This window comes from Staurois parvus, unplaced genomic scaffold, assembly GCF_062004578.1.
Source record: "Staurois parvus isolate SC_StPar_1 unplaced genomic scaffold, SC_StPar_1.0 ptg000397l, whole genome shotgun sequence".
Lineage (NCBI taxonomy): Eukaryota > Metazoa > Chordata > Amphibia > Anura > Ranidae > Staurois > Staurois parvus.
The window spans coordinates 3,890,160-3,913,384 of NW_028318193.1; the positions used below are offsets into that span (position 1 = coordinate 3,890,160).

General features: G+C 49.9%; 1 protein-coding gene across 1 annotated transcript in view; it reads right to left on the reverse strand.

Annotated features, from left to right (window-relative positions):
• HINT3 (histidine triad nucleotide binding protein 3) overlaps nucleotides 1-23,225 on the reverse strand; it is a 37,877-nt gene that overhangs the window by 8,757 nt on the left and 5,895 nt on the right. The window contains exon 2 of the mRNA XM_089686449.1: nucleotides 5,602-5,716. Coding sequence (XP_089542575.1) covers nucleotides 5,602-5,716 — 115 coding nt within the window. The remainder of the gene's footprint in view (nucleotides 1-5,601; nucleotides 5,717-23,225) is intronic.

The following is a 23,225-nucleotide window of genomic DNA, read 5'->3' on the forward strand; positions in this document are numbered from 1 at the left end:
CCATGTGAATGAGGCCTAATTGAACATCTAATATGATAGCAGATGAAAAAACCCTTTACTTGAACATACTGTATTAGTAACTCTGGTTTATGATGACTACCAGTATGTCTACATTAGGTGTGTAAAACAGAAGACATATTATCAATAACTGAAACATATCATGATTCCTACAAACTTGCACAGCCCTGCACAAAAGGCCAGAGCTGATTGCCCCTACCTATTTATTGGGACAGGTAGGAGAAATTTTTAAAAAGCTACGTCATACCATACATTCACAGCATTATTTAACTATCAAGATACAGATATTTGCAGTGTTAGTGCAAAAACTACCGTTTGTTGTGGTGTGCCGCACTGGGAAAAACAGTGCAGGTGTATTTTTGTTTATTCTAGAATAGTGACAGCCCATTCAAGGAAAAGTGTGGTGTGCATTTGTATTCAGCCCCCGAGTCAATACTTTGTAGAACCACCTTTCACTGCAATTACAGCTGGAAATTTTTTTGGATATGTCTCTACCAGCTTTATACATCTAGAAAGTGAAATTTCTGCCCATTCTTCTTTGCAAAATAGCTCAAGCTCTGTCAGACTGGATGGAGAGCGTCTGTGAACAGCAATTTTCAAGTCTTGCCACAGATTCTCAATTGGATTTAGGTCTGGACTTTGACTGGGCCATTCTAACACATGAATATACTTTGATCTATCCATTCCATTGAAGCTCTGGCTGTATGTTTAGGGTCATTGTCCTGATGGAAGGTGAACCTCCGCCCCTGTCTCAAGTCTTTTGCAGACGCTAACAGGTTTTCTTCTGAGATTGCCCTGTATTTGGCTCCATCCAGCTTCCCATCAGCTCTGACCAGCTTCCCTGTCCCTGCTGAAGAAAAGCATCCCCACAACATGATGCTGCCACCAACATGTTTCACGGTGGGGATGGTGTGTTCAGGGTGATGTGCAGTGTTTGTCTTTCGCCACACATAGAGTTTTAATTTTAGGCCAGAAAGTTCAATTTTGGTCTCATTTGACCAGAGCACCTTCTCCCACATGGCTTCTTGAAAACTGTAAATGAGACTTCTTATGGCTTTCTTTCAACAATGGCTTTCTTCTTGCCACTCTTCCATAAAGGCCAGATTTGTGGAGAGCATGACTAATAGTTGTCCTGTGGACAGATTCTCCCACCTGGGCTGTGGATCTCTGCAGCTCCTCCAGAGTTACCATGGGCCTCTTGGCTGCTTCTCTGATTAATGCTCTGCTTGCCCACCCTGTCAGTTTAGGTGGATGGCCATGTCTTGGTAAGTTTGCAGTTGTGCCATACTCTTTCCATTTTTGGATGGTGGATTGAACAGTTGAACACAAAAACACGCCACGCTTTTCAGATGTTCATTTGTAAAACATGTTAAAAACCATTTATCATTTTTCTTCCGCTTCACAATTATGTGCCACTTTGTGTTGGTCTATCACATAAAATCCCAATAAAATACATTTACGTTTTTTTGTTGTAACATGACAAAATGTGGAAAATTTCAAAGGGTATGAATACTTTTTCAAGGCACTGTAACTTAATAAAAGGGCTTTTACTAAAGTATGTCCATCTGGAACAATCATGCCCAAAGGGTCAAGCGCCCACCATGTCCAGTGGAATGGGAGAGCGCAGGAACAGTGGCAGGTGGCAGGGGCCCCCTTCCGAGCCCTGTAAAATTGATCAAGCACCTATGAATTTATCAATTTTACAGGGCTCGGAAGGGGGCCCCCTCCCCCTGCCAATCCCTCCACTGGCTTCCGATTCCGCAACGGATCAAATTCAAAATCCTAACACTGACGTACAAAGCTGTCCACCACACTGCCCCGAACTACATCACTGACCTAATATCCAAGTACCAGCCAGCACGCACACTCCGCTCCTCACAAGACCTCCTTCTCTCTAGTTCCCTGATCTCCTCCTCCCATGGCCGCCTCCAGGACTTCTCCAGGGTGTCACCCATCCTCTGGAACTCCCTGCTCCAACCCATCAGATTATCACCTACTCTCCTCTCCTTTAGGCGCACCCTGAAAACCCATCTCTTCAGGGAAGCCTACCCCACCCCCTGCAAACTTGCCAACCTCCTCCACTCTTCCTACCACTCCATCCCCCACAGCTATCTCCTCCTGTGCCACCATCCCCTCCCTCCTAGATTGTAAGCTCGAAAGAGCAGGGCCCTCAATCCCCTCATGTTTTGTATTGTATTGGTATTGTTCTGTCACATGTTCTGTCCCCCTTTGTAATGTACAGTGCTGAGCGAACTATCGGCGCTTTATAAATACTGTATAATAATAATAATAATGAAGCCATTCAGATCACTTTTACCTGAAAGTCAATCACCAGCAGTAAAATGTTATACCCGCTTGCCACCCAGGACATACATATATGCTGGGGAGCAAGTGGGCAATGTGGACCTTTACACTAAAAAATAATAATAATATAATAATAATATTTTCCCCCCTCTCTCTCTGATATTAATTTCAATTAATATTAATCTTTTTTTTAACTTTCTTTATCGCAATGCAGCACTTTTGCCTCCCCCAGATTCTGCAGGTGCACAGATAAGCCGCAGGGCTTTGGGTCCCACAACAGCCCTGTGGCACATCTTCACATATGCAGTATTCTGTGCATGCATGAAGATGGTGTGGATATAGAAGTCCCAAACCTCCAGGGATTCACATGCACAGAAACAGGGAAGATCAGGCAATAACATCTGTGCACCAGATGGCAGTGCCTGGAAAGGTGGGGGAGGTCAGGGCCAAAGCTAAAAGGGGTCTGAAGATCCAGGTGGTCAACTTTTAATCTTTAAATAAATGAGTAGTTAGAATCGTTCTCATAAACAGCGCTCTGTTATACTGAATTTACCCTAAACCAAAGGGTCATATGTAAACCAATAACACATAACACCCTCAGGGGAAGTCGGAATGATGAAAAACGTCAGGGCGTGACCATCTGTGATGTCAGTGCGCACACAGGGACCACATGGTGTGATCACGTGACCACTGTTGCGGGAGTCCATATCAGAAAGTGTGTGGTGAGACTGTCACTAGGCGCTAAAGCGGCTGTCAGTACATTTGGAGTTGTATGCACACAATATGCTTTTTCTTTTGACTCAATGTGACCCAGCATCTGGTGAGTTCTTAATTCGATGGGGTGTTAATCACTGCAGGATCACAATGATGGTGGATTGAACAACCACATAAAATAAATGAACTGAACTTTATTCACAATTTTACATTTTGGTGGAAGCTTCTTTATTTCCTCTCCTTTTTTTATGTGTTATTGGTTTACACATGACCGCTGTTTATGAGAATGAATCTAACTACTCATTTATTTATATTTTTATTATTCAAACGGATGCTTTGTTAGACCATATTTAATTAGCGTTTTATTTTCACCATTTAAGCGTAGAGATATAAGTTGTTACTGCAGCTTATACATATTTTTTTTTAAATCTTTACCCCTTTGTTAGGACACACAGGGGTTTATTTACTAAAGCTGGAGAGTCCAAAATCAGACTCCATTCTGCATAGAAACCAATCAGCTTCCAGGTTTCATTGCCAAAGCTTCATTGAACAAGCTGAGGTTAGAAGCTGATTGGTTTCTATGCAGAAGGGAGTCTGATTTTGGACTCTCCAGCTTTAGTAAATAAACCCCACAGTGTTCAACTCTAGTAACTGATAATGAGATCTGTCAGCACAGTACAGACGGGGTTAATTATCACAAACACCGCTACCCAGCCCCTTATAAACAAAGAGAAATAGCAGGATTTTTCAGAGCTGAAGTTGCCAGAAAACGAAATCTGATGTTTTAAGATGCAATGAACATGTAAACAAACATAAAAAGTATGCATTATCCCAATTTGGTTGCAAAAGTGAAAATAAATCGGTGGATTGGTAACATTGTATAACAGGATTATTTCTCCGGCCATCTCACTTCCTGAGTCCGTACTGATCACTGCAACGACATTGTCTGCTGATTGGCCCTTACCGGCTCCCGTAGTATCCCTCGTAGAGGGTACCGGGAGTTGTAGTTTGCTACATTTCCCAGTGTTTCCCTGTCATGGCTGCCTCCAGTTACGTCCTGGTGATGTCACTCGGCCTTCTGATGAGATTCTGGGAAAGCTAAAGATCTCAAACCTTGTGGGAATGTGCTTCTGCAGAGTTCTGGTGTAAGAGCTTTCACACCCCAGCCCAGGATTCCAGGTAACCTGTCCAGGCTAAAGAAGCGAGTCATAGACCAGACCGGCATACCCACAACCATACAGAGGGACCCCCTGAGGAACATCCGAGTACCAGGCAGTACCTGCACGGGACCTCTGGCCATTTGGGATCTCTATATGCGCATTAAGATTGCGCTTCTGGTGAGTGGGCAATCTTTCCATTCTTTTTCACCTGGATACCGGATCAGATTTCACACTGGGCTAACCGAGTCATCACATGATATTTAGCTTTGGACTCATTGCTTATACTTATATAGAAGTGTTTTACATATGATTTTTATACTATTGGATATCTTTTATTTTAGCGCTGCACTTTATTTTATACTTGTCCCAGAAAGGTTTTGTGGTTCCTTTTGGTGCATATAGCTGCTTTCACGTGCGCTCGCTAGGTCCTGACTATATACGAAAAGTGAAAATACACTTTAAAAAAGAAGTATGTTTTTTGTGTTTTTAAATCAATGCTGCATCTGTCCCCCTGCCAGTTCTAAGGGTGGGAACTGAGCGATCAGACACTGCTGATCGCTCAGTTATTCCTGCCACTCTGAGCACTTTCAGTCACAGTTGTCTGCTCTGCAAACCCCCCCCCCCCTGTCTGCTGACAGCAGACTTTAGCCTGCTGTTGGTTGAAAATGGTTCACAGGAGTGGCACTACACTCCTGTGATCCACAGGAGACATACAGCCAAATGAGCTTTGGCTGAACTTCTACGTTAAAGCAACCCCCCAGGCAACTGCAAATTCGAAACCTCCAGTAATCTCTATGTAAGTAAATCAAACTGAGCAACTTGCTTTGGATTCAGGAAGACTTTTGGATAATGCATGACTCCTGGCATATGACCTGGCACTGCAGCTTGATGACCAATCTGAAACAGGTACTCAACTATGACATCAGAAAGAAACATACTGATGCTACATACCCTTGGCACTAAAGGACAATGAGAAGGGTGGAAGGCCAAGGTCTTTATTTGTTCTATTTTCTATACTATGATGTAGCTGGTAGAAACATTTCCTATATTCTAGGTCAGGGATCTCCAAACGTTTTATGCAAAAGAGACAGTTTACTGTCCTCCAGGTTTTAGGAGGGCCGGACTGTGGCCAGTGGGAGTAAAAGATGATCTGACATCACTGGTTTTAATTGAAGGAATAGTGCCCCATTGTTAATAACAATGAGAATAGTGCCCCATCGATGGTGTTAGTAGGGTGATTGGTATGAGTTGGTGGAATAGTGTCCCAAGGGCCATATAAAGGCAGGAATAGTGCCACATCTGGCCCTGGGGCAGCAGTTTGGAGACCACGGTTCTAGGTGGTCATGGAAGATGCCATGGAAACAAAACAGTATATGATGCTAATCATACATGCAACTTGTCTTACCTAGTGGTACATGTTCATTGGTTAAGGTCTTGCAGTTCCCTACATGCTTCTTGGGTACCACTAGATAATGATGCGGGGCTCCAGGTCTTATGTCTCTAAAGCAGGTCAGATCCTCCTGTGAAGAGAATCAATCATATTAATATAAACAGTACCTAATAACATCTGTACAATAAAAGATCCAAAAAGGTACAATAATAACCAAGTTGCAATACCAATATATTATAGTTATAGTTGGTAATTTAGACTGAACAATGAAAAAAAAAATGTAGATGTTACCTTTTGTGAAAACCAATGACATTAGATCCAGTACATTTAATAATCTTCGTGTTTCCTGCATACGGTTACAGCATAACTAAACAAAAATGTGTTGTATTGCAGTATACTTGTCCTTAAAAGTAATAGCTGCTGTAGTTTTATTGTTTTTAGGCTATTTTGTCCTTTATTTTCATCTGGTGATTCTGGGAATACCACTTTCTGCTCTAGGGTGTCTACCCCTCACTACTCCATTGCACCTATGGAGTGAGTCATGAATGTCACCAAAGCTGGCCTTTGAATTAGGTCTGCCTTTATCACCATTATATGGGCAATGGGGTGGTGTAAGTGGGCACTCTGTTGGGGACACCTGGTGCCAGGGGGCACTCAGAGATGGGAACACCCAGCGCTGGGAGGGAGCACTGAAGGAGAAACCTGGCACTGGGGGGCACTCTGATGGGGTACATATATCCTATCCAATTTATAGCACTTACATTAGATTCAGACTTCTGCTGGATTAAAAAGAAAAATACTAAGTTTAATTTGGAGGTGGTAATGTTGCTTAGATCCAGAAAATTATTGCAAACTTATTTTCTATGTATTTTATTCAAAATCAAAATAAAGAATTTATAAAAAAAAAAAAAAACGAAGAAAAAAAAAACAGGCAAGTGTGAATAGGCACTAAACGCCTGAACGAGGACCTTCGTGGGAAGATCATCAGGTACTATTTGAATGGAATTTAAAAAATATTGAAAAGGACTTTGGAAATGGCCATGATTACGTTATATAATTAAGATTACATATTACATTATGCAGTTTTATAAATGAGGGGTTCTCAACTGTTGGACCCTGACTGGGTGGGGAATTCCTCAACTGCTTATGGCTGACGGTCCATAGCAATAGCTTCCTGGCAGAATAGCTTAGGCAATAATCACACTAGTACTCCAACATGCCTGAGCTCATCTCTACCCTCAACCCTTCCATCCTTTACAGCCAGGGAATCTGCCATCTTAGGCAGGCCATAGACGGGTCGTTTCGTCTGCACGAAAAATCGGCCGATAATCACGCCGTTAGTGGGGCCAGCCCATCGGCTGTTTTTTGCGGATCTCCTCATTTATTTAAGTGACATATCGGCATGGATGTCACTCCACTTCCTCAAACTCAGTCTTTCCAAAACTGAGCTCTTAGTATTCCCTCCAGCCAGTGCCCCCTCCCCTGACTTCTCCATGAAGATCAATAATACAACCATCAGTTTCCCTCATGCCAATGTACTAGGTGTAATCCTAGACTCCCATCTGTCCTTTCAGCCCCAAATCCAATCACTGTCCAAATCTTGTAGACTTCACCTCCGCAACATCTCCAAGATACGCCCGTTCCTAACCTCGGAAACCACTAAGCAACTTATTCACTCCCTTGTTATATCTTGCCTTGACTATTGTAACTCCCTCCTCAGTGGCCTACCTCATCGCAGGCTATACCCTCTTCAGTCTATCATGAATGCTTCTGCCAGACTCATCCAGCTTACTAACCATTCTATATCTGCCACCCCTCTCTGCCAATCCCTCCACTGGCTTCCCATTGCCCAACGAATAAAATTCAAAACACTAACAATAACGTATAAAGCCATTTATAACTCTGCCCCAAATTACATCACCGATCTTGTCTCTAAATATCACCCAAACCGTACTCTCCGCTCCTCGCAAGACTTCCTACTCTCTAGCTCCCTTGTCTCCAGGACTTCTCCGGAGCTTCCCACATCCTCTGGAACTCACTACCCCAATTTATCAGACTATCGCCTACTCTGCTCACTTTTAGGCGATCTCTGAAAACCTCTCTCTTCAGGGAAGCCTATCCTGCCCTCAGCTAATACTGGAATCTTCTACTCTTCCAACCAATCCATCCCCCACAGTTACTACCTTTTGTACCACTAGCCCCTCCCTCCTAGATTGTAAGCTCCGAAGAGCAGGGCCCTCAAATCCCTCTTGTATTGAACTGTATTGTTACTGTATTGTCTCCCGTTATATTGTAAAGCGCTGAGCAAACTGTTGGTGCTATATAAATCCTGTATAATATAATAACAATAATAATATTTTTATCGGTCATGCTGGAAAATCCACAAAAAACGGCTGTTATTCGTGGACATGGGTGGCAGCATCGGCAACGTGGCTGACCGATTTTTAGTTTATCAGCCGAAAATTTGGCCGATATACGGCCTGCCTAAGCTTCTATTTCATCTGTAGTTGCATGGTGCTGCACATGTGATCAGTTATGATAACAGCCATTTGATGGCTTACAGTTCTGTTGGGAATACAAGCAACTGTGATGGTTATCATTCATGGCATGCTTGCCTTCAATTTAACAGTTTCAGCAAACTGTTAAACAAGTGGGTTTAGTTCTGCTTAACACCCCAGTCACATCAAAGCCGATCAAAGCTTACAGTGAAGTCGCACGATTTCAAAATAGGGTGACCTGACGATTTCCTTGCGATTTGCAAGACATCTCAAACAAATGTCTATGCAAGTCGCAACAAAAGTAGTGCATGCACTACTTTAGAAATTGGTGCGGCTCCGTCCAAGTCGGAACCACACCAATATGACCGCTCTAATAGCAGATAACAGGGTGCGACTTGGCATATGATTTGCAAGTTGCCTGGCATGCAAATCACATGTCAAATCGCACCCGATGTGACCGGGGGCTTAAAGCAGAGTTAAACCCTCCCATCCTTTTCAGCCAAGGAAGCTGCCACCTTAGCTTCTGTTTAAACTTCAACTGCCATGGTACTGCACATGTGATCAGTTATGACACCAGGCATTTGATGGTTTGACAGTTTGGTTGAGAACACGAAAATGTGACAGTTAGCAATCCTGGCATGCCCGGAAATGTAACGTTTTGAAACTGTTAATTGGTTTAGCTCTTTAACTGTTTCCCAAGACAGTTACAAGGCATGTCTTGAATGATAACTGTTACATTTACTAGTGTGCTCAGAGGAAGCCTTGTATTGATTGATAAAAGTACAAAGCGCCTCCTAAATGGTGAGAAGCACTCAGGTTGACTTGATTTTGTTCCGGAAGCAGACAGAAAGTAGTGATGTGGAACGCAATGCTGTATACTGTATGCAGCTGATACACAGTGGCTGCATCACTTAGGCCCCATCACATAATGCTTCGCAGGAACGCAGGTTCCCACTTGCGATTTTTAAAAGTGCGATTCATGCGCGTTGCACATAAGGCAGCCTGTTCACTTGAGTGGGCTTCCCTATATGTGTTTGTTTCTCCAAAGGAGTTCAGGGACCAAAACGCTGGCCCTTAGTTAGGCCCGATTTTACACGCATGCTTTGCTGTGATTCCTGTGAGGCAAAAACACACCACATTTGGGATGCCATTCAAAATGAATGGCACCCAAATCACACCGATTCTGCCCGCGATCCCTAATCACCCAAATGTGAACAGGGCCTTAGTAATGGAAAGAGCTTAGCCCAAACAAACTATTGAAATTGGTTGGAAACCTGCTTTCAACTTTTTAAGTGGAACTAATGTCTAAAATTGAAAAAAAAAAATGGCAAGCAGACAGGCTCTTTATTGTAAAAGGAGATGATTTACTAAAATTGGAGAGTGCTGAATCTGGTGCAGCTCTGCATAGCAGCCAATCAGCTTCCAGGCTTCTTTGTCAAAGCTTAACTGAACAAACTGCAGTTAGAAGCTGATTGGCTACCATGCACAGGAGCACCAGATCTTACACTCTACATTTTAGTAAATCAACCCCAATGTGTCCTCTGCAATACAATACACCTGCCTGCTCGCAGTTTTCTATAGAATGGGCAGCTCAATGGCATGGTACATGTGTGCCAAGATGGCTGTGCATGCATGGAAGTGATGTCATCCCACATTGGCCAAAGACAGGCACCTGGAAAAAGCCAGGGACTATTGAAACAGAGGTACTTATTGCAGACTTTAGTCCTGCTTTAAAAGGATAGGTCACCTTCACTAAAGAACTGCTTATGCAGGTAAGGGGTGACTGTGGATAAAAGCAAACTGTGTGCTTCTGACTAAAGTTGAATAATGTTCTTGCTGCAGGTGTAGGCCATTTATGTACCTCATGAAGCCTGACAGTAATACTCCCAGGACGTTGCTAAGGACTTCCAGGACATTGCTAATTGAGGCCTAGTCATTACTGCTCACCTCCACCATCACAGAAATAAGCTTTTTCTCTGATTCAGACCCCCTCGCATGCTCTTTCTGCCCCCTGAGCTGAGCATCTGAGAGCTCACTCCTGTGATGGAGAAGGTGAGCAGTAATGACTAGGTCTCACTTAGCAATGTCCTGGAACAACTTAGCAATGTCCTGGGAGTATTCCAGTCAGGCTTCACAAGGTACATAAATGGCCTACTCCTATAGCAAGGGTATTATTCAACTTTAGTCAAAGCTGCACAGTTTGTGTTTAACCACCTCCTGCCTGCCATATAGTAATATGATAGGCGCAAGGTGGTTCTCTCGTTCTGGGAGGACGTCATATGACGTCACAGATCCCCCATCCAGTGCAGTGTTATCAGTGTGTGTGCTGTCACAGACCTCCCATCCAGTGCAGTGTTATCAGTGTGTGTGCTGTGACAGATCTCCCATCCAGTAGGCGTTATCAGTGTGTGCTGTGACAGATCTCCCATCCAGTGCAGTGCTATCAGTGTGTGTGTGGTCACAGATCTCCCATCCAGTGCAGTACTATCAGTGTGTGTGCTGTGACAGATCTCCCATCCAGTAGGCGTTATCAGTGTGTGCTGTGACAGATCTCCCATCCAGTGCAGTGCTATCAGTGTGTGTGTGGTCACAGATCTCCCATCCAGTGCAGTGCTATCAGTGTGTGTGCTGTCACAGACCTCCCATCCAGTGCAGTGTTATCAGTGTGTGTGCTGTGACAGATCTCCCATCCAGTAGGCGTTATCAGTGTGTGCTGTGACAGATCTCCCATCCAGTGCAGTGCTATCAGTGTGTGTGTGGTCACAGATCTCCCATCCAGTGCAGTGCTATCAGTGTGTGTGTGGTCACAGATCTCCCATCCAGTGCAGTACTATCAGTGTGTGTGCTGTGACAGATCTCCCATCCAGTAGGCGTTATCAGTGTGTGCTGTGACAGATCTCCCATCCAGTGCAGTGCTATCAGTGTGTGTGTGGTCACAGATCTCCCATCCAGTGCAGTACTATCAGTGTGTGTGCTGTGACAGATCTCCCATCCAGTAGGCGTTATCAGTGTGTGCTGTGACAGATCTCCCATCCAGTGCAGTGCTATCAGTGTGTGTGTGGTCACAGATCTCCCATCCAGTGCAGTGCTATCAGTGTGTGTGCTGTCACAGACCTCCCATCCAGTGCAGTGTTATCAGTGTGTGTGCTGTGACAGATCTCCCATCCAGTAGGCGTTATCAGTGTGTGCTGTGACAGATCTCCCATCCAGTGCAGTGCTATCAGTGTGTGTGTGGTCACAGATCTCCCATCCAGTGCAGTACTATCAGTGTGTGTGTGTGGTCACAGATCTCCCATCCAGTGCAGTACTATCAGTGTGTGTGTGTGGTCACAGATCTCCCATCCAGTGCAGTACTATCAGTGTGTGTGCTGTGACAGATCTCCCATCCAGTAGGCGTTATCAGTGTGTGCTTAGAGATGAGCGAAGAAATGAAAAATTCGATTCGACTGATTCGGCGAATTCGTGGACAATATTCGATTCGAGTCGAATAAATTCGCTGTGAATTTAACTTAAAAAAGGGTGTTTCTAGGCTTCAGAGAGACTTAATATTAGTGCAGAACACTGTACCTTTAATTTAAATGCCCTTGGAGTCTGCTGGGGAAGAGAAATAATACTGTCAGTCAGTATGACATGCAGATGAGTGCCGTCGATCTTAGAATCACCGCACACTTCACTCATTTGGGCAGTCACGGGGCCAAAACCAGAGTGTGGAGCCACAGTGTGGCGGTGGAGGCAGCAGCAATGGGAGGCCATACAGCACCCTATGACAAAAATGGAAACCACCAGCAGTGTGAGGAGACCTGAAAGTGGCACATGGCAGAGTGTGGCGATAGAGACAGCAGCAATGGGAGGCCGTACAGGGACCCATGACACACTCTGGACCTGGCAGCAGCATGAGGAGGCGGTACAGGGGCCCATGACAGATTACGGGCCTGGCAGCAGCATGAGGAGTCGGTACAGGGGCCCATGGCAGATTACGGGCCTGGCAGCAGCAATGGGAGGCCGTACAGGGACCCATGACACACTCTGGACCTGGCAGCAGCATGGGGAGGCGGTACAGGGGCCCATGACAGATTACGGGCCTGGCAGCAGCATGAGGAGTCGGTACGGGGGCCCATGACACACTCTGGACCTGGCAGCAGCATGAGGAGGCGGTACAGGGGCGCATGACAGATTACGAGCCTGGCAGCAGCAACTTGGACAGGAGGACGTTCAGCTTCTGCACCGTCGGGTGCGTGCTCGCAAACTGTTGTCTCTTGGAAACGGATTCCAAGAAAGACTGCTGACGGAATCCGTGAAGAGGAGTAGCAGGAGAAGGAGCATCTGAACGAGCGGAATATGCCAACAAGCGACAACAGTGGCCCATGACAGATTACGGGCCTGGCAGCAGCATGAGGAGTCGGTACGGGGGCCCATGGCAGATTACGGGCCTGGCAGCAGCTATGGGAGGCCCGTAATCTGCCAGCACCCTATGACAAAAAATGGAACCCACCAGCAGTGTGAGGAGACCTGAAAGTGGCACATGGCAGAGTGTGGCGATGGAGACAGCAGCAATGGGAGGCCGTACAGGGACCCATGAGAGACTCTGGACCTGGCAGCAGCATGAGGAGGCGGTATAGGGGCCCATGGCAGATTAGGGGCCTGGCAGCAGCTATGGGAGGCCCGTAATCTGCCAGCACCCTATGACAAAAAATGGAACACACCAGCAGTGTGAGGAGACCTGAAAGTGGCACATGGCAGAGTGTGGCGATGGAGACAGCAGCAATGGGAGGCCGTACAGGGACCCATGAGAGACTCTGGACTTGGCAGCAGCATGAGGAGGCGGTATAGGGGCCCATGGCAGATTAGGGGCCTGGCAGCAGCTATGGGAGGTCCGTAATCTGCCAGCACCCTATGACAAAAAATGGAACACACCAGCAGTGTGAGGAGACCTGAAAGTGGCACATGGCAGAGTGTGGCGATGGAGACAGCAGCAATGGGAGGCCGTACAGGGACCCATGAGAGACTCTGGACTTGGCAGCAGCATGAGGAGGCGGTATAGGGGCCCATGGCAGATTAGGGGCCTGGCAGCAGCTATGGGAGGCCCGTAATCTGCCAGCACCCTATGACAAAAAATGGAACACACCAGCAGTGTGAGGAGACCTGAAAGTGGCACATGGCAGAGTGTGGCGATGGAGACAGCAGCAATGGGAGGCCGTACAGGGACCCATGAGAGACTCTGGACTTGGCAGCAGCATGAGGAGGCGGTATAGGGGCCCATGGCAGATTAGGGGCCTGGCAGCAGCTATGGGAGGCCCGTAATCTGCTAGCACCCTATGACAAAAAATGGAACACACCAGCAGTGTGAGGAGACCTGAAAGTGGCACATGGCAGAGTGTGGCGATGGAGGCAGCAGCAATGGGAGGCCGTACAGGGACCCATGAGAGACTCTGGACTTGGCAGCAGCATGAGGAGGCGGTATAGGGGCCCATGGCAGATTAGGGGCCTGGCAGCAGCTATGGGAGGCCCGTAATCTGCCAGCACCCTATGACAAAAAATGGAACACACCAGCAGTGTGAGGAGACCTGAAAGTGGCACATGTTTGGGGCATGATTCATGGCGGATTTAGTCAGTTGTGTCAGGAACTGGTGGTTTGAAATCCAGACTAATCCACGCCTGATTCATTTTCACAAACGTGAGTCTCTCCACACTTTGGGTGGACAGTCGTGTCCTCCGCGGAGTTGCAATACCTCCTGCCGCACTAAACACGCGCTCCGATGCCACGCTACTGGCCGGGCATGACAGCCTTTCAAGGGCAAATTCAGCTAGTTGGGGCCAAAGGTCAAGTTTCGTTGCCCAGTAGTCAAGGGGATTGTCTACCTCGGTTGGCAGGGTGCTGTCCAAGTAGGCCTAAGCCTGTTGTTTGAGGTCCTGCTCCAGGTCCACCTGATGCTGCTGCTGCTGCTGCGGCTGGTTAGTAGTTTCCTCACTGCGCTGGTGAAGAAAGCTACTCATCATCGACTGCAGACTGAGGCAGCCGCTGCTGGTGGAGCTGCCACTGCTCCTACCACCCCACCCCTCCCCTGCTGCCATGGCAGCGGAACACGAGCGCACAGGGCCCACAGTGTCTGAGGATGGACGTTGGCGCAGACAGGCAGAGACCAGCTGACTACATAGGTGTTTTTTATAGTACGTTATTTTGGCCTCCCTCTCAGCAGGTGTGAAAAAGGCCACCATTTTTGAACGGTAGCGAGGGTCCAACAAGGTGGACAGCCAAAAGTCATCCCTCTGTCTGATGGTTATTATTCGGCTGTCGCTACGCAAGCAACCGAGCATGCTATGGGCCATTTGTGCCAAGGAATGCGAGGGACTCCCTGCCTCCATCTCCACAGCATACTGCCACGGTGCGTCTAGGTCCTCTGTCTCCTCTTCCTCCTCCTCTACCAGATGCTCCTGCTCCTCCACTCCTGTCCGCTGAGTGGAAAAACCACCCATTTCACTCAATAATTCCTGAGCACCAATGTCCTCCTCTACCTCCTCCTCTTCTTCCAGTCCTGCCCCCACAGGGGCCATGTGGCGTTGAGATCTGTGCGCCACGTCTACCGCACCCTGACCAGCCATTGTTAACAGCATTTGTTCCAGGACGTGCAACAGAGGAATGACGTCGTTCATCCCATAGTCCTGCCGACTCACGAATAGCGTGGCCTCCTCAAAGGGCCTGAGCAAGCGCAGGTGTCACGCATGAGCTGCCAATGGCTGACATCTAAGTTACACAGGGAGTACCTTTATCTGCTTTTAACATCAGGAAATCTGTGATGGCCTTTTGCTGTTCGTAAAGGCGGTCTAACATATGTAGGGTTGAATTCCACCTTGTTGCAACGTCACAGCATGAGGAGTCGGTATAGGGGCCCATGGCAGATTAGGGGCCTGGCAGCAGTTATGGGAGGCCCATAATCTGCCAGCACCCTATGACAAAAAATGGAACACACCAGCAGTGTGAGGAGACCTGAAAGTGGCACATGGCAGAGTGTGGCGATGGAGACAGCAGCAATGGGAGGCCGTACAGGGACCCATGAGAGACTCTGGACCTGGCAGCAGCATGAGGAGGCGGTATATAGGGGCCTACGGCAGATTAGGGGCCTGGCAGCAGCTATAGGAGGCCCGTAATCTGCCAGCACCCTATGTCAAAAAATTCAACACACCAGCAGTGTGTGAGGAGACCTGAAAGTGGCACATGGCAGAGTGTGGCGATGGAGACAGCAGCAATGGGAGGCCGTACAGGGACCCATGACAGACTCTGGACTTGGCAGCAGCATGAGGAGGCGGTATATAGGGGCTTATGGCAGATTAGGGGCCTGGCAGCAGCTATAGGAGGCCCGTAATCTGCCAGCACCCTATGTCAAAAAATTCAACACACCAGCAGTGTGAGGAGACCTGAAAGTGGCACATGGCAGAGTGTGGCGATGGAGACAGCAGCAATGGGAGGCCGTACAGGGACCCATGACAGACTCTGAACTTGGCAGCAGCATGAGGAGGCGGTATATAGGGGCCCATGGCAGATTAGGGGCCTGGCAGCAGCTATGTGAGGCCCGTAATCTGCCTGCACCCTATGTCAAAAAATTTAACACACCAGCAGTGTGAAGAGACCTGAAAGTGGCACATGGCAGCAGAGTGTGGCGATGGAGACAGCAGCAATGGGAGGCCGTACAGGGACCATGACAGACTCTGGACTTGGCAGCAGCATGAGGAGGCGGTATATAGGGGCCCATGGCAGATTAGGGGCCTGGCAGCAGCTATGTGAGGCCCGTAATCTGCCTGCACCCTATGTCAAAAAATTAAACACACCAGCAGTGTGAAGAGACCTGAAAGTGGCACATGGCAGCAGAGTGTGGCGATGGAGACAGCAGCAATGGGAGGCCGTACAGGGACCCATGAGAGACTCTAGACTTGGCAGCAGCATGAGGAGGCGGTATATAGGGGCCCATGGCAGATTAGGGGCCTGGCAGCAGCTATGTGAGGCCCGTAATCTGCCTGCACCCTATGTCAAAAAATTTAACACACCAGCAGTGTGAAGAGACCTGAAAGTGGCACATGGCAGCAGAGTGTGGCGATGGAGACAGCAGCAATGGGAGGCCGTACAGGGACCATGACAGACTCTGGACTTGGCAGCAGCATGAGGAGGCGGTATATAGGGGCCCATGGCAGATTAGGGGCCTGGCAGCAGCTATGTGAGGCCCGTAATCTGCCTGCACCCTATGTCAAAAAATTAAACACACCAGCAGTGTGAAGAGACCTGAAAGTGGCACATGGCAGAGTGTGGCGATGGAGACAGCAGCAATGGGAGGCCGTACAGGGACCATGACAGACTCTGGACTTGGCAGCAGCATGAGGAGGCGGTATATAGGGGCCTATGGCAGATTAGGGGCCTGGCAGCAGCTATGTGAGGCCCGTAATCTGCCTGCACCCTATGTCAAAAAATTTAACACACCAGCAGTGTGAAGAGACCTGAAAGTGGCACATGGCATGAGAGACTCTGGACCTGGCAGCAGCAGGAGGAGGCGGTATAGGGGCCCATGGCTGATTAGGGGCCTGGCAGCAGCTATGTGAGGCCCGTTATCTTGCAGCACCCTATGTCAAAAAATTTAACACACCAGCAGTGTGAAGAGACCTGAAAGTGGCACATGGCAGCAGAGTGTGGCGATGGAGACAGCAGCAATGGGAGGCCGTACAGGGACCCATGAGAGACTCTGGACCTGGCAGCAGCAGGAGGAGGTGGTATATAGGGGCCCATGGCAGATTAGGGGCCTGGCAGCAGCTATGTGAGGCCCGTAATCTGCCTGCACCCTATGTCAAAAAATTTAACACACCAGCAGTGTGAAGAGACCTGAAAGTGGCACATGGCAGCAGAGTGTGGCGATGGAGACAGCAGCAATGGGAGGCCGTACAGGGACCATGACAGACTCTGGACTTGGCAGCAGCATGAGGAGGCGGTATATAGGGGCCCATGGCAGATTAGGGGCCTGGCAGCAGCTATGTGAGGCCCGTAATCTGCCTGCACCCTATGTCAAAAAATTAAACACACCAGCAGTGTGAAGAGACCTGAAAGTGGCACATGGCAGAGTGTGGCGATGGAGACAGCAGCAATGGGAGGCCGTACAGGGACCATGACAGACTCTGGACTTGGCAGCAGCATGAGGAGGCGGTATATAGGGGCCTATGGCAGATTAGGGGCCTGGCAGCAGCTATGTGAGGCCCGTAATCTGCCTGCACCCTATGTCAAAAAATTTAACACACCAGCAGTGTGAAGAGACCTGAAAGTGGCACATGGCATGAGAGACTCTGGACCTGGCAGCAGCAGGAGGAGGCGGTATAGGGGCCCATGGCTGATTAGGGGCCTGGCAGCAGCTATGTGAGGCCCGTTATCTTGCAGCACCCTATGTCAAAAAATTTAACACACCAGCAGTGTGAAGAGACCTGAAAGTGGCACATGGCAGCAGAGTGTGGCGATGGAGACAGCAGCAATGGGAGGCCGTACAGGGACCCATGAGAGACTCTGGACCTGGCAGCAGCAGGAGGAGGTGGTATATAGGGGCCCATGGCAGATTAGGGGCCTGGCAGCAGCTATGTGAGGCCCGTAATCTGCCAGCACCCTATGTCAAAAAATTTAACACACCAGCAGTGTGAAGAGACCTGAAAGTGGCACATGGCATGAGAGACTCTGGACCTGGCAGCAGCAGGAGGAGGCGGTATAGGGGCCCATGGCTGATTAGGGGCCTGGCAGCAGCTATGTGAGGCCCGTTATCTTGCAGCACCCTATGTCAAAAAATTTAACACACCAGCAGTGTGAAGAGACCTGAAAGTGGCACATGGCAGCAGAGTGTGGCGATGGAGACAGCAGCAATGGGAGGCCGTACAGGGACCCATGACAGACTCTGGACCTGGCAGCAGCAGGAGGAGGTGGTATATAGGGGCCCATGGCAGATTAGGGGCCTGGCAGCAGCTATGTGAGGCCCGTAATCTGCCTGCACCCTATGTCAAAAAATTTAACACACCAGCAGTGTGAAGAGACCTGAAAGTGGCACATGGCAGCAGAGTGTGGCGATGGAGACAGCAGCAATGGGAGGCCGTACAGGGACCATGACAGACTCTGGACTTGGCAGCAGCATGAGGAGGCGGTATATAGGGGCCCATGGCAGATTAGGGGCCTGGCAGCAGCTATGTGAGGCCCGTAATCTGCCTGCACCCTATGTCAAAAAATTTAACACACCAGCAGTGTGAAGAGACCTGAAAGTGGCACATGGCAGCAGAGTGTGGCGATGGAGACAGCAGCAATGGGAGGCCGTACAGGGACCATGACAGACTCTGGACTTGGCAGCAGCATGAGGAGGCGGTATATAGGGGCCCATGGCAGATTAGGGGCCTGGCAGCAGCTATGTGAGGCCCGTAATCTGCCTGCACCCTATGTCAAAAAATTTAACACACCAGCAGTGTGAAGAGACCTGAAAGTGGCACATGGCAGCAGAGTGTGGCGATGGAGACAGCAGCAATGGGAGGCCGTACAGGGACCATGACAGACTCTGGACTTGGCAGCAGCATGAGGAGGCGGTATATAGGGGCCCATGGCAGATTAGGGGCCTGGCAGCAGCTATGTGAGGCCCGTAATCTGCCTGCACCCTATGTCAAAAAATTTAACACACCAGCAGTGTGAAGAGACCTGAAAGTGGCACATGGCAGCAGAGTGTGGCGATGGAGACAGCAGCAATGGGAGGCCGTACAGGGACCATGACAGACTCTGGACTTGGCAGCAGCATGAGGAGGCGGTATATAGGGGCCCATGGCAGATTAGGGGCCTGGCAGCAGCTATGTGAGGCCCGTAATCTGCCTGCACCCTATGTCCAAAAATTTAACACACCAGCAGTGTGAAGAGACCTGAAAGTGGCACATGGCAGCAGAGTGTGGCGATGGAGAAAGCAGCAATGGGAGGCCGTACAGGGACCCATGAGAGACTCTGGACCTGGCAGCAGCATGAGGAGGCGGTATATAGGGGCCTATGGCAGATTAGGGGCCTGGCAGCAGCTATGTGAGGCCCGTAATCTGCCTGCACCCTATGTCAAAAAATTTAACACACCAGCAGTGTGAAGAGACCTGAAAGTGGCACATGGCATGAGAGACTCTGGACCTGGCAGCAGCAGGAGGAGGCGGTATAGGGGCCCATGGCTGATTAGGGGCCTGGCAGCAGCTATGTGAGGCCCGTTATCTTGCAGCACCCTATGTCAAAAAATTAAACACACCAGCAGTGTGAAGAGACCTGAAAGTGGCACATGGCAGCAGAGTGTGGCGATGGAGACAGCAGCAATGGGAGGCCGTACAGGGACCCATGAGAGACTCTGGACCTGGCAGCAGCAGGAGGAGGTGGTATATAGGGGCCCATGGCAGATTAGGGGCCTGGCAGCAGCTATGTGAGGCCCGTAATCTGCCTGCACCCTATGTCAAAAAATTTAACACACCAGCAGTGTGAAGAGACCTGAAAGTGGCACATGGCAGCAGAGTGTGGCGATGGAGACAGCAGCAATGGGAGGCCGTACAGGGACCCATGAGAGACTCTGGACCTGGCAGCAGCAGGAGGAGGTGGTATATAGGGGCCTATGGCAGATTAGGGGCCTGGCAGCAGCTATAGGAGGCCCGTAATCTGCCAGCACCCTATGTCAAAAAATTAAACACACCAGCAGTGTGAGGAGACCTGAAAGTGGCACATGTTTGAGGCATGATTCATGGCGGATTTAGTCAGTTGTGTCAGGAACTGGTGGTTTGAAATCCAGACTAATCCACGCCTGATTCATTTTCACAAACGTGAGTCTCTCCACACTTTGGGTGGACAGTCGTGTCCTCCGCGGAGTTACAATACCTCCTGCCGCACTAAACACGCGCTCCGATGCCACGCTACTGGCCGGGCATGACAGCCTTTCAAGGGCAAATTCAGCTAGTTGGGGCCAAAGGTCAAGTTTCGTTGCCCAGTAGTCAAGGGGATTGTCTACCTCGGTTGGCAGGGTGCTGTCCAAGTAGGCCCAAGCCTGTTGTTTGAGCTCCTGCTCCAGGTCCACCTGATGCTGCTGCTGCTGCTGCGGCTGGTTAGTAGTTTCCTCACTGCGCTGGTGAAGAAAGCTACTCATCATCGACTGCAGACTGAGGCAGCCGCTGCTGGTGGAGCTGCCACTGCTCCTACCACCCCACCCCTCCCCTGCTGCCATGCCAGCGGAACGCGAGCGCACAGGGCCCACAGTGTCTGAGGATGGACGTTGGCGCACAAAGGCAGAGACCAACTGACTACATAGGTGGTTTTTATAGTACGTAATTTTGGCCTCCCTCTCAGCAGGTGTGAAAAAGGCCACCATTTTGGACCGGTAGCGAGGGTCCAACAAGGTGGACAGCCAAAAGTCATCCCTCTGTCTGATGGTTATTATTCGGCTGTCGCTACGCAAGCAACCGAGCATGCTATGGGCCATTTGTGCCAAGGAATGCGAGGGACTCCCTGCCTCCATCTCCACAGCATACTGCCACGGTGCGTCTGGGTCCTCTGTCTCCTCCTCCTCCTCCTCTACCAGATGCTCCTGCTCCTCCACTCCTGTCCGCTGAGTGGAAAAACCACCCATTTCACTCAATAATTCCTGAGCACAAATGTCCTCCTCTACCTCCTCCTCTTCTTCCTGTCCTGCCCCCACAGGGGTCATGTGGCGTTGAGATCTGTGCGCCACGTCTACCGCACCCTGACCAGCCATTGTTAACAGCATTTGTTCCAGGACGTGCAACAGAGGAATGACGTCGTTCATCCCATAGTCCTGCCGACTCACGAATAGCGTGGCCTCCTCAAAGGGCCTGAGCAAGCGGCAGGTGTCACGCATGAGCTGCCAATGGCTGACATCTAAGTTACACAGGGGAGTACCTTTATCCGCTTGTAACATCAGGAAATCGGTGATGGCCTTTCGCTGCTCGTAAAGGCGGTCTAACATGTGTAGGGTTGAATTCCACCTTGTTGCAACGTCGCAGATCAGGCGATGCTGTGGAATTCCGTTCTGCCGCTGCAGCTCAATGAGGGTGTTCTTTGCGGTGTAGGAATGGCTGAAATGCATGCACAGTTTACGTGACATTTTAAGGATGTCTTGCAGTGGGATGGTGGATTTTAGGAACCGCTTGACAACCAGATTGAACACGTGAGCCATGCATGGCGCATGGCACAACCTTCCTTGACGCAGAGCAGACACCATGTTCTTTCCGTTGTCAGTCAACATGGTTCCGATTTTTAGTTTGCGCGGAGACAGCCATCTGTCGATTTCTCTGTTCATTACACTCAGCAGTTCCTCCCCTGTGTGACTACGTTCGCCAAGGCATACCAGGTGCAGCACAGCGTGACACCGTTGCGCCCTGCACATGTGATATGCCGGTCGGGTAATGGGACTTGGCACGGGGGTGGCGGCTGAGGACACGGCGGAAAAAGAGGTGGTAGAGGCGGACATGCTTGCTGGACCAAGGACGTGCAAACGTGGAGGCAAAAGCGTCGTGACCTGTCCAAGTTGCTGGTGCGGCTGTGCCGGCACCACGTTCACCCAGTGGGCCGTAAATGACATGTACTGTCCCTGACCGTAGTTACAGCTCCACACGTCGGCGCTGCCGTGCACTTTGGCAGAGACCGACATGCTCAAAGACTGGCCCACCATCTCTTCTACATGTGAATGCAGGGCTGGCACTGCCTTTTGGGCAAAGAAATGACGGCTTGGCACTCTCCACCGCGGCGCGGCACAAGCCATCATTTCTCGGAAAGGTGCTGAGTCCACCAGTTGGAAAGGGAGGGACTGCAGCACCAGCAACTTGGACAGGAGGACGTTCAGCTTTTGCACCGTCGGGTGCGTGCTCGCAAACTGTTGTCTCTTGGATACGGATTCCAAGAAAGACTGTTGACGGAATCCGAGAAGAGGAGTAGCAGGAGAAGGAGCATCTGAACGAGCGGAAGATGCCAATGAGCGACAACTCCCCTCAGCAGAGGTGTTGGAGCCTTGACTGGCTGATAGAGGGCGATTGACGACGTCGGGTGACGGAGCAAGTAACGGAGCGGGTGATGGAGCGGGGGCTGGGGCAGGCAGAACCGCCGTATGTTTATCACGGTTTTCCCAGGCCACCGAATGGTGACGCTGCATATGCTGACGCAACGCTGTAGTCCCAACATGGGCCCCCTGGCCACGCTTGCATTTCTGGCCACATAGTCGACATACGGCTACGTTTACTTCCTCGGGCGGCTTGAGGAAAAATTGCCACACCACCGAGTAGGAAACTTTGCCCCCGCTACTCTTCACTGGCTGACTGCTACTTCCTCCGTGCGCACCGGCACCACTACTGGCCGTGGTGGTAGGCTGCAGTGGAGCTGGTGCTCTACTCCGTGGACGTTTGGCTCCACTGACACTGATGCGACCCTGCTGCTGTCTCCTGGGCAACCCACCGACTGTTTTGCTCGCTGCCAAGCTGCCACCCTCTTCTCCTGATGATGCGGAAGAAATTGCCTGATGACGACGAGGCTGCCAAGTGCGATCAACCTCCTCATCATCAAGTAGGGTCTCCGCCTCACTACTAGCCCCCTCGGCTGCGTCTGGGTCAGGAGACAGACCTGTCTCTAGACCGGCTACCGAGCCACTCTCCTCGCCAGTACTTGTTCGCTTGGCTGCTGAAAAGGCCGATGTCTCCCCCCGTTCCTGACCGCCCTCTGTTAGCTCTTCCTCACTGTACAGTGGGGCTGAGCCCACAGCATGCGATACTTCGCTTGGTGAGGGAACAGCAAAGGACAGGGGCAGGTAGAGGACACGTGATTTCAGTGGGCTTGGTCCCGGGCCATGCCAACTAACGGTTGTGTCTGACGTACCCACCGACCGTTGGCTGTAGGTGTCAGAGGTGACCTGGGAAGAGGAAGACGACCGAGCCAACCAATCAATGACGGCAGGGTTGTCGGTGGAGACACGACCGCTGGATGACACCGGGAGCACTGGCCTCTGGCTGCGAATACTGCTGCCTCGACCCCTTCCTCTGCTGCCACGTCTGCTCGCTCCTAAAACATTGCCTCCTCTGCCACTCCTCTGCATGTTGTCTGACATACTATTTAATTCAACGATTAGGTGTCCC